The following is a 12377-nucleotide window of genomic DNA, read 5'->3' as shown; positions in this document are numbered from 1 at the left end:
GTACTTTATGACAGTGACCGTACTTCAAAATCTTCAAAAATGGACATATCAGTTTCTGCGAACAAGCTCTTCATGTATAGATTTAGCCTGTTTTGTCAATACATGTATAATGAATGTTATCTTCTATCACTCAAACCCTGATTACATTACAATAAAGTGTATACACACGTAGATTCACAACATGACACGACAAAACACATAGGCCCAATAGAAACACAATATATTGCAAAGCTAGTGTGGAAGTGAAGAAAAGGCCTACTTACTACTTTATGATTACATATTAGTTTTTTGTTTTGTTTTTTTTGTGTGTGTGTGTGTGTGTATTTTGCTTTTTCTCTGTTTTTTCTAAAGGCCATGACCATCGATGTCTTTAATAAAATAGTTTATTACTTGATGATGACCATATTCTCACTTCTATAGTTATGTGTTTATGTAGTAAATAAAATGAAATGAAATGAAAATAAAAAGAAATCCCTTGGCTAGAAAACTTCCGCCACACACACACACACACACACACACACACACACACACACACACACACACACACACACACACACACACACACACACACACACACACACACACACACACACACACACACACACAGGCAACATCTTACGAAGGGAATTCTGTCGTAAGATGTAGACTGAACTCTTGGTGTACTTTTTTCTTAAATTCTGCGTATAAGGATTTGGCTTTGAGCCAGCAGGATCTCCGTGACAAACCAGGGAAAAACAAACGTAAGTATGCTATTACTCCACTCCCATATCCTTGCATGTGCTGCAAGCACACACAGTGAAATTCCCCACTGCTTTTCTACTGGATGTAATGTTTCATTCTTCATATCAAAACCAGAGAAATAAAACATTCTAAAAATTGTGACTATTATTTCACTTTCTCTTGTGAGAGAATTTATATCAACGGGTTTTGGTCGCTATTTATTGATGCTTCTACTACAGTATACGATTTCAATCTCTGCCTGCATGAATTTGTAATATTCTTTCTTTTTGTGATCTCATGACCACTTGACAAATAATAATATTTGTATCGAAAACATTGTCCATTTTCACATTTATGTCTCATTTTGTAAGTCGAAGGGAATAAGAAGTTAAAGATAACTGAACTTTGCGATAATCTGGAGAAAAGTCAATCAGCATAAAGTGACTGTCACTCTATCTGATCAGAAAAATGTATTATGTCTGTGATTTATATGTATCTTCAAAACATTAAATCACAACACAAAAGAAAAAAAAAAACAAAACAAACAATATGTAAACCAGGAAATGATGTCAATACTGTACAATGAATTGTCTATCAATGATGCACTAATGAGAACAATTTGCACTACTTTCTCTGGCAAATATGATACAGTGTATATCAAACACATTTATACATGAAGTACATGTCTACACCACACAAACACGAAACAAAGAGAGAGCTTTGTAACACTACCAAGCCACATTCATACGTTCACACCTCTAACTTCACACAAAGTGACCACCTGAACAGAGCGCAGTCTACTTTTCCACAGAGCAATAATTCTTTATTCAAGTTTTCAGCTTATGTCAGACTGATGGTGTATAGTACCATATCACACTTTGCGACAAATTTCAGAATCAGAAATGTTTCTTCATTGTATACACAAAATAAAAAATGAATTACAATGACAACAGACAATATTAACAACAGACAGCATGACAATGACTACTCTGCAATCCTCTGCATACATATCAACAGATAATTAAAATTAAATACACCTAGTTGCTGAGATGAAGGGTATGTAGCAAGTATTCTGAGTCCATCTCACATCACATAATTAATTAGATATATCATGTCAGATTTCATTATAGCTTGGCTCATATAAAAACACAGCCAAGAACACACTGATGTACATGACTATTTCATCAACAGCAATAAGACTCAATTTGCAAAGGTCAAATAATGAGTATCATTTCCCAAGTATACACATTGTCCTAACTCAGCTGACGCTGAATCAATATACCGTAACCTCCGACCCTGACCTTTAGCTTCACTGCTATCATTTCACTCAAATAATCACATCTTCATTCTTATCCTTCCTACTACATTGCACTGTACTGGTGACCAATCTTAGCTGAAGGGATGGCACCAAAAATGACTTTTTGACTCAATACTTTTGCTCACTTCTCATGTTCATTTCTCCAGATCAAACCGTATGATAGCCAACAGGACAATAACACACAATTCTTGTCCGCTTCAAAAAACTACCCAGCAGGCGATTGCTGAAAACTTGTCTACAGTACAAACGCCAATCAATTCTCTGCCTTGCAGGTAATGTCATGGAAAAAAGAAAACCACATTAAATCTTACAAAACCTAAGAAAATGAGACTGACTACTTTTCACCATGGAAGACAGTAAAATAACAGCACCAAAAAAGAAAAAAAGAATAAATCAAAGAGCATCTAAAAATAATTAACACTTTAACTCCCCTTTTTCCTAACCATTTTTTTTTTTTTTTTAATCAAGTGAGCAATTTAAAGTAAAATTGACGAAGAAATCTCTGTTTTCACTGATATCTGGAGAAATAATTGCTGGGTAAAGTGCAACTACTTGAATAAACATGTGAATATCATTGAAGATCTTTCCTGAGACAACAATGATTCATTATCTTGAAATAAAGTAAAACAACTAAACAACAAAAGATGAGGATATACTTCTGATGATGAACCCCTATTTCATGTCCTCTCCTTTCAAAAAACAAACAAACAAACAAACAAACAAAAATGTAGGCCTACACTTATTTCATAATGACCACCGGTCAAACTTTAAAAGCACTATGAGCACACAATTCTTTGGAAGAGAACAAAATCACATGAACAAAAACCCTCTTTCACCTGAAAACAATCTTGATGACCTTGTCAGTTGGTTAGGGACGGTCAACAAACAGGAAAGATGTACTTGATCTTTGATATCTAGTCACGAGAGATAAGAGATCTACTGTTCAGTCCTGTCAGTACAGAATTTCATCTGTCCTCGCTTGTGGAGAGACTGATAAAAGGTCGTCTTTCTTGTTTTCACGAGCATGCCACATTACACGGCTTAAACCATTTAATTCCGCGCTGTTTGATTTGCTGCCAAGAGAAGTTTAGTTGTGATGGCATGGCACAGCCTTGCATTAGAAATTATCAGTTGATGGGCACAGAGCCAGGATGGGTACTAGTAATACATACTGTATTGACTGATTCGGGTTCGTTGAGGGCAGCAGACATTTTACGGCACTGGGCGCAGCCATAGTGGGTGTATCAGCCGACCCCCCCCTGCTCTCCCCCACCCCGGGGCAACATGTTTATCACGCACTTGTAACAAAGGTTCGCGCGCTAAGCAAGCATTCGCGCACTCAGTACGAGACGCCCATTGGCTAAAGCAGTTTTTCATTTTGCGCACGTGCTAATGTAGGGAGAGGGGTGGGGGAGTGCGGAGGGGGGGGGGGGGTCTGCTGATACACCCACTATGGCTGCGCCCATGCCAAAAATACACATAGCGCATCACAGAATCGGTCAATACTTGCCGATCAATTGCTACAGATGCGACTTGAGTGTAGTGAATTTGTACATATGATGCTCCACATTGAGCATATTACAACTCCTAGGTAGGGTTGAAAAAGAAAGGAAAAAGTTGTGAGTAATGCATTATTGCAACAAGTGCTATTTACAGCATAATTACAGTTGCTAAAGTCTCTGTGAGAGTGAGCAAAGCTGCAATTGGCCATGCCAGAGTAAAAAGTTTGTCAAGGCACTCATAGCAACAATAAAAAGAAAAAGAAAACACCAGAGAACAAAAGCACATCCATTGTAACAGCACAATAAATTACTATCAATAATATCAATGGTTGCATTCACTATTTTTTTTTTTGCATTGATCATTGAAAACGTAGGAAAGAGTATAAGAAAGACCTTTCCCTTTAAAAATCACACACACACATACTCACACATCACACATTCTTACAAGCTCACTCTCCTGATGACACTCCATGTCTTTGAAATGGTCTATCTATCTATCTAGCCCTTTTAAAAATCTCTTCTGTGTAAATGAAATTATCTAGCTATATACCTAGCCTTTTTTTTCTTGATCTATCTCTGTGTCTATGAGATTATCTAGCTACATACCTTGGCCCTGTTTCATAAAGCTGTTCGTAAAGTTATGAACAACTTAGGAGCGACTGGTGATCAGTTCTGATGTGGTATACTTATAAGAATTTCCATAATTCACAAGACCTGATCACCAGTCGCTCGTAAGTCACTCGTAACTTTACGAACAGCTTTATGAAACACCCTCAGAACCTTTTTTTTTCCCCCTCAATCGAACTCTGGGTAAAGAATCTAAGAGATTATATAACTACTACAACATACCTAGCCTTTTTTTTTTCTTGATTTAACTGTGTAAGATGATCTAGCTATGGATACAAACCCCCTTTTTACAGATGAAAAAAAAAGAATAATAACGGCAAGAATTAGTGGGAAAAAAATGCATGAAATGAAATGGAATAGGTACATGTATTGTATTGAAAATTGCATAAATCCACTTGATCGCCAAACCATGAAATCATGCTTTCACAGCAGTAATCAACTGAATAATTGTGCAGTTGAGATCAACCTGAAAATTTGTGTGAATTCAGACTGTTACAACTATTTGTCTCAAGGTTGATTGTACTTACTTCTGCATAATTACATTTAAGCCATATGTGAATACGCTAAAACATTATCATATTGACGTGATAATCCTGTGATTTGAAAAACTATTACACCAGCCCTCATAATAAAAGCGCTGGGAAAGTACATTCTGAGTAATTTTCAATCATCCCGAGTAACCGGTGACCCACATATTGCAATTTTTGTCATCGGCTCCATGATAAGACTTTCTACGGGGAATTTCCATCAAATTTCTGCGACGTTTGCAATGATTTGGCTGAACAAGATACGGGCATTCATGTTATACTTTTAAGCACTTAATAATTTAAGATATCAAAAATGCAAGCAAAAGCACTGCCATGCAGGGTAAATTTCTTTTTAACTTCCCCTCTGACTGCATCCAAGAGGTCTGCCATCTGGAATGCAAAGAATGGCACAAAAAAAAAAAAATCTCTTCTCAAGTCATCATGCCTAGGGATTGGCATTGTAGTAGTCCTGGACCGATATGAACGTCCCCCCGCCGTAGAAGTCGATGATCCAGAGGACGTCGATGTCCAGCTTGATGATGCGGAAGTCGTGGCTGCTCGGCCACGACGGCATGAGGGGGTGGCGAGAGAACAGCGCATTTTTGGCGAACGCCATTTCGGCGGAGTCTGTGACTTCGACGAATTTGCCTGGAGTGTCATGTAACAAACAGAAAAGCCAAAAGTGCATCAAAATGTTGATACAAATCAAAGTTTTCTGATATACCAGAGCCCCGTTTTATCAAAAGATATAATCTATTTTAAATTTCCTTACCACACAGGCTGCCATAGCCTTGTGATAGAATCAACCATGTAATCAATTATAACTCTTCATAAAACGGGGCCCACGGCTCAACACTAACTTTTCTTTTGTCTGGTGGCTTGTTCAAGCCACTAAATCTTTAAATCTGAAATTTCAGTTGCCTAAAAAAGATATGTAATGGCCTGACATAAAAGCAAAAGTAACAATCCATTTTGAATCTTAGATGCCCAATTGGGCCACCAAAAGATAAATTTGGCTGCCCGACACCTATTTTTACTGGCCATGGGTGACTGCTAATGTCAAGCCCTGGATATACTGACAGCAACGGAAAGCCAACTCGAAAACAATGTGGAGTTCCACCTCAACAAATAACAGTTGGCTTCAGGGCATATTTAGAATGTGCTGATCAGCAAGAGAAAGTACAACAGTGAGTGTTGGATCCCCAACACAGCACAATCTAACTAATCTCATCACTTATCAACTTTCACATCAAAATTGCTTCGAAAGGGAAACTGAAATGATTTGGGTGGAAAACATAGAGAAACACAGATACATAATGACATATACAGTCTGACACATTCATGCAGCCTCGCACGATGCCACGACTTGTTACGTTATCTCATAGATAATGCTCATTTCCCTGAAAACTGCCATGGTCATACTAGTGTGGCATGGTGTGTAACTGCTCTTTAATCAACCCACTGGATTCTAAGAAATCACTTTTCTGAGGCTTGGTAGCTTTTTTTTCTCTTTTCTTTTTAACCATTCACTGTTAGTCTTTCATGAGGAATGATAAGGAAAATTAAATGATTGGGGCAATTTGTTGATCATACATTAGTTGTTCTGGTTGCAGAATTTTAAAAAGCCTTTTTTTTTGCTTAGTCTTTTGCAATCACTTAAATTGGCAACACAAATTAGATGATTTAGGTTCCTGTTTCTTTGTAAGACAAGCAAATTTTTGTAAATTTCTTTCTGATCTTGTGGAGATGTCACAAGTGAAACAAGTTCAATCAAACCGTTCTCCAATATGAGGTGTGTTGTGAAAGTCAGAGTTGCCAATTTCGTGATGGAAAGGCGATAATTTCTGCTGCCACATCCTCCAAGGGAAGCAAACAGTCAGTTTTTACGACATCTCCGTTGTGGGATGATCAGTAAAGAAAGTACAGTCCAACCTTTCCTATCTGGCCTCCCTTTATCCAGATCTCCCTATCATGCGGATGCGATCTTGGCTTTATTTTTTTCTTCTTTTTAATCAAATAATTACTGGGAAAAGGGGGATTTCCAATTCAAATAAATTTCCTACACAAACTCACGTGAATTACATATTGTTTCTAACAGACTTATTTCATTTTGGTAATTTAAAAAAAACGGCTATAATTTAGCACTGATAGCAAAGAAAGAATTTCAGTGTACGCTATACCTTGAGTAGGTTACATGTAAATGTACAGTGTACATGTGTAGCTACCATTGGGTAGGCAGCTGCGTGTATTAAACATTGAGTCTCCTATATCTGGCCAAATCCCTTATGCGGATGAGCGCCGGTCCCGACATGTCCGGATAGGAGAGGTTGGACAGTACAACAATGAAAGCAACAGATCTATGAATAAAGAAGATGAGTAGGTCATGGCACTAACCTAGCAGAACCAGACGTGCACAGAGGGGGTTCTCCGGATCAGATTTTGACGTGACCGCGCAGTCCGCTATGTTGCTGAACTCTGCCTCGCTGAGGGTGACGGAGACATTGGGGTTCTTCGCGACGTCGTGCATGGTGCTGTCGATCATGGCCAGGTAGAAGTAGGGCGTGCCTGACCCGTTGCCCACGGGGCCGTCAGCGAGCGAATTTGGGGCGGGAAACGGCCTGCCCAGCATCTCCGGCTTGGTGGACACGGTAGCAATGACCCCCCAGTTGGCCTGCAAATTGGCAACAAGGGAAAGCCCCATTTCCGATTAATTCAAATTATACAAAAATGGAGGAAATCAATTCGCTTCCAAACGTATCAAGCGACTAAAGCCCGCCGCACACTACACGATTTTGCCCCGATTCACCGGTCTTAAGACCTTAAGACTAGAAGTGTGACGTCACAGTCTTGCCATTTTCTAGTCGTACGACTGGGTCTTGGCGCCAGTCGTAGAGATCTGACATGTTGAATTTCTATGACCGGTCGGGAGCTTCCAGCCATTCACAATGCAGTAAAAGGCAAGCGCACACAGTGCGCGCGCTTTACAGTCGGGTCGTATAGTGTGCGGTGTCTGGTCGTACGACCGGTCTTAAGATCCAGCTTGGCTTAAGACTTTAAGACCAGTCTAATCGTGTAGTGTGCGGTGGCCTTTATAAACACCTAGCTTGAGATTTTAGATCTGCACCTACACAAGCAAAATATGTAAGCCAATTACATTTTTAATCATTTCCTTTTGAACTTACCATAAGTGACTGATTTAACAGGAATATAAAATGAGAATTCCCTAAAATTTCATTTTTATGAAAAGTACACATTCTATCTACTTGCTACTGACATATCTTAAGGGCAGTATTATTCCCCCTGCTTCCTCAAAGAGGTTAGTCAAGTGCACTTTAATTGTGCTAGAAAAGTGAAAATACAATGTATGTTGAAATTCCTTTATAAATTCTTCACATCATTTTCCATAAAGAGACAACACAAAGTATTGTAGTGCTCTCATCTAGTGATGGCTGCACCAAAACTTTGAAAATCTATAACTTCTGAACAGATTCTTTGATCTTCCTCAAAGCTCCCTGATGTGTTCTACTAATATTGCTGCATTCACTCGATTCACACATACATTTGGGTTTCCTTCTCCATTCAGCATAATACGTACCTTGTGAACCATGTATCTTGCCCTCTTGGCCTTGTCATAGTACGGAGGACGTGTTGACTCTACAGAAGGCTGCATAGTAAAATTGGGAGAGAAATTCAAGCTGTAGCAAATCTTCTTTCTCTTCACTTTCCCATGGCACAATATGCCAAACTGATACGTTTGCTGACTTCAAGTCACTTGAGGTGAACCACAACAGTGGGCATCGTTCATCCGCTTTTTTTCCATTGTGCCTGTGTCAGGTTGACCATTTCAACGAGTTTGCGACCTGCTCTTTGTATGGAGTAAAGTGCCATTTTTTATGTGCATGAGTTATCAATTATTCCCACATGGGACCTGCATTTAATGTCCTATACGAGGGACAGCATCTTGACTCCTACTGTGGTTAAATACAACATTGCTTGACTAGACTCATGCAACTGGCACCCTGGCCCCTTGACTGCAAGGCAGATGCCCTACCGACTGCGCCACCTCAGCGCCCAAGCTGCAGTATCAAATAAATTCACCAAACATTTGAAATTATTATCACAGACAATCATTTGTTGAGAATAGCATTGTGTGTGTATGCACCTGTCTTTGAATTCAGATGTCATTTTGCCTTCAAAGACTGTTGAATTTATGTTACATATCAACTGATTGAAGTACAGCCAAATTTTTGGTCACTGTTACTCTTCTTATCATGAACTAAGTATTGAGACAACAAAAACCACTGATTTTTACAAAGCACTTTAATAATTCTGCACGTATCAAATGTGAAGTGACCAGTGTTTTATCCTTTTAACTACTGCATCATTTGAATATAAGAGGTGTAAATAACTATTTTATTTTCTTTTCCTTTCTCAAACTTTATAGGGGCTCTGTAAGTCTAGTTTATTATCCACACATTTACACATCACACAATGTATATGTTCCACCAAACCGATCAAGGCCTCTTCCCCTTTTTCTCCACAGTTAACTTTTCTTTCATGAGACACTTTATTCATAATCTATACAAATCAGCAACAACAGGCCGTCACTCACCTCAAGGTCGACAAGCTCAATGGCATTATCCCTTTGCGTTTCCATCCCGGAAGCAATGGACAATGAACAACTCCAAAGCACAATAACAGCGAGAACCCAGCGAGCATCCATGGCTGTGACGTTTGTTCTTGTATGCCTGGCTTCAAAACAATCAGATCTAGAGATGCTCAATTCACCTGCAGAAGAGAAGGATACGCATTCATGGTTACACCAAGCATTTATGTTTCATCCCCACCTGTTTTCAATTCCACCCATACTTAGATACCAAAACCGAGTTCACCAATTCATTTTAAGGAGTAATCCAAGCATTTTGATAAGCCCTACATATAACATAGTTTCATCAGTACGCTGTCATGGGTACGATTGAAGAAGATTCCATGCACACTGCGTATGCCGTTCAAGGATAAGTACTGTAAAAGTGGATATTTTCACGCGACTAATTTTTCGTGCTTGGCCGGGTAAGAAGAGTTTCGCATGTTTTTAATTCCATGGAACAAAGACATCAATTACTGGAACATATGGTATGCAAAAATATCCCCATGCTTTTTATTCTTGCACTAGCTTGTGGATGCACAAACTGCACAAAAATTTCAACTCCAAGAAAATTTCCACCTTTACAGTACGCAACATCAAGGACACTTAGGGATCAGAGTAGAGTGTTTAATGTCTGTAATTCAGGCACAGGCAATATCAATATACAATGTAAATCAGCTACATAAAGTCATAAATTTCTTTTGCTGAAATTCTGCAGCTACATTCTCCTGTGCAGGAAGATTGAGCTCTTGTTGTTTTCATAATACAGAAAACTAACTTAGGATGGTCCAAGAGGGAGTTTTACCATTTTGCAGCAAAATATGCATGACGGTCTAAGTGCCATGCCAAAATCGAAATGACATGCTGAACAGCAGAAACTTAATAATGAGTGAAATGTGTCATATTAAAACAACTTGGAAATCTGGTGCATGTTTTAAATAAAGATTTCACCTTTGGATTACAGCTCATTCACTAACACTGAAGTTACAATTGTAAATGTTCCAAAATAAGACTAGGATAACAACAGAGATCTTCTAGAACCCTAGAGCTGTTTTTTCTTTTTATTTGTTTATTATTACCTCCGCCAAAGAAGGAGGAGGTTAAGTGCTTAACCATCAGCATGGGTTTATCTGTTTGTAAAATAACTCAAAAAGTTGGGAATACATTTGAATGAAACTTGCAGGAAAAGTCGATGACAGATCATTAAAGTTTGGTAGCCATCAAGAAATTTTTATGGATTTTTAAAGGATTTTTTCATCTTTTAGCAGATAGGGTCAATGGACTTAACAGGTTAAGAGGTCAAGCTGCGCGTATTTGAGGTTTGCATATGCGCTCTACGCGTGCTCATCTCGTGGGAAGTGCCATGCAGCTGCAAGTTGTAAATGATGATGGAAACAAAGGATTGAACTATCATGGGAAATTGGACGATTTTTCAGCACATGTGTATGATGGGTGGGAATTAGCTGCTTGGCAGAGGTCTGCGTTTTCAGAGTGCTTTTCTAGTTATTATTTTTTGTTTGTTTGTTTGTGGGGGGGGGGGGGGCAGTAGATTCTAAGAGCAAAGCCAGACCTTGGTCCCAAGTTTATAAGGATTTTGCACTCTGCATATTCTACATTACCCACACCACACGTTATGCACAAATCAACTCCCCCGACATATTTCAACCACATGTTGTGACCATCTTGAAACTATTAAAAAGAAAATCTGACTGCAACAGACTGACTAGAATTCTAGTTAGACCCATTGATAACAATAAACAGGTAACAGTTATAACGTAAGTTAGAGCATGGACCAAGGTCCATCAATGGTAACAGACTATTCAATAGAGTCTAGACCTATACATAACCACAAACCTCCTGGCAGGGCATGAGGCCATGAGATTAGATCCACATTGTCATTGGTCCAGAACCCCAACTTCTAACGTTACTTCTATCTAACATTTAACTGTTACTGATTTAGTTCTACTTCTAGACCTAGTCTACGGTGCTTCTCATCATTTAGACATCAACAAAGCCTGTTCTGTTCAGCAACTGTATGAGTTAGTAAACTAACATCAATTAGGCAACAGAATAGATTTTTCACGCTATGTAAATGTAGAATCTAGACCAATGCAACACAAATACTGACGTCACGACAAGAAAAAGACTTGATTTCCAGGTAGATCTCTCCCCGAACGAAGACACACACATAAATATGCACACAAAGCCTTCTCGGACTATTGCGTAATGAGGACAGTCGGTCGCCCGTAGACTTCTACTAAGAACATGTCCAGAGGGTTAGCGGCCCCCACGCCTAAACGCACGGGGTGGGCGTTCACCTAGCAATCGCTGTCGAGCGATGGAGGCTAGCGCGACTTGACTCGAGGAAAACACGAGGTTCATGCTAAACTGTCACACCCTTTTGTCAATGGCCATGAATGATGACAATGTAACAAGCCATATGTGTACCTCATTAATGCCCGCGCTCAAATCCAATATTAGCTTACCGATCAAAAGACAGAAAAGGACGTTTTCTGAACCTCCACTTGATGGACAATGATAAGAAGCTCGTAGATATCTAGCCAAGTTCCGACTGCGATCGACGAGTGCTTACGGTCAATTCACGAGAGACGACATACAGTGTCGTCGCGGCAGCATACGCATAGTTTTGTTTTTGTCACACTCACTGCATATAGCACGGTACGAATGGTGGAATATGATGATACACATGCATATAGATGGTAGGATCTTTGTACGTTTGAGATGGCGCCGGCGCGCGTGCGGCGTGGTCATGCGCTTCATAGGTGTCATCAACTCATGTGATCACTAAACTATGGAGAGGAGCGCAAAAGGTGTATCTAGTAAGATCCGGAAACTTTCACTAATTATAATTACATTAGAAATATGTACAACATCCGTGTCGGCTGTCTCACGCGACACCCGTTTTCTCAAAGCAGAAGGGGAAAAAAGCCCACAAACAAACAAAACAACTCTTTTTACAGCTACCCCTCCTCCAGCACAGAAGACAATTCAATGTTCCACAAAATCAGTCATGACCA

The 12377-nt window shown here is 39.4% G+C and overlaps 1 protein-coding gene across 1 annotated transcript; it reads right to left on the bottom strand.

Annotated features, from left to right (window-relative positions):
* Window positions 1–4303: 4303 nt before the first annotated feature.
* On the bottom strand, window positions 4304–11961 carry LOC139734969 (protein CREG1-like). The gene is made up of 5 exons (XM_071645746.1): window positions 11826–11961; window positions 9307–9482; window positions 8290–8358; window positions 7089–7365; window positions 4304–5342 (listed from the first exon to the last, which is right to left on the bottom strand). Exons 2-5 carry the CDS (start codon window positions 9415–9417, stop codon window positions 5140–5142), a joined length of 660 nt encoding a protein of 219 aa, XP_071501847.1. The 5' UTR covers window positions 9418–9482; window positions 11826–11961; the 3' UTR covers window positions 4304–5139.
* Window positions 11962–12377: the final 416 nt, after the last annotated feature.

This window comes from Diadema antillarum, unplaced genomic scaffold (assembly GCF_040938485.1).
Source record: "Diadema antillarum isolate AM-2024a unplaced genomic scaffold, OU_Dant_1.0 seq00000561_RagTag, whole genome shotgun sequence".
NCBI classification, from domain to species: Eukaryota; Metazoa; Echinodermata; class Echinoidea; order Diadematoida; family Diadematidae; genus Diadema; species Diadema antillarum.
The sequence above is the reverse complement of the archived record's forward strand: the minus strand, read 5'-3'. Positions and strand labels throughout refer to the sequence as shown.

What these genes read in the sequence shown, in the direction of transcription:
- LOC139734969 (XM_071645746.1), bottom strand. Translation starts at nt 9,417, where the DNA reads ATGGATGCTCGCTGGGTTCTCGCTGTTATTGTGCTTTGGAGTTGTTCA. An exon ending in TTGAGCTTGTCGACCTTGAG is followed by an intron (nt 8,359 to 9,306) that starts GTGAGTGACGGC and finishes TTTACTATGCAG; the next exon opens with CCTTCTGTAGAGTCAACACG. An exon ending in TGCACGTCTGGTTCTGCTAG is followed by an intron (nt 5,343 to 7,088) that starts GTTAGTGCCATG and finishes ATGACACTCCAG; the next exon opens with GCAAATTCGTCGAAGTCACA.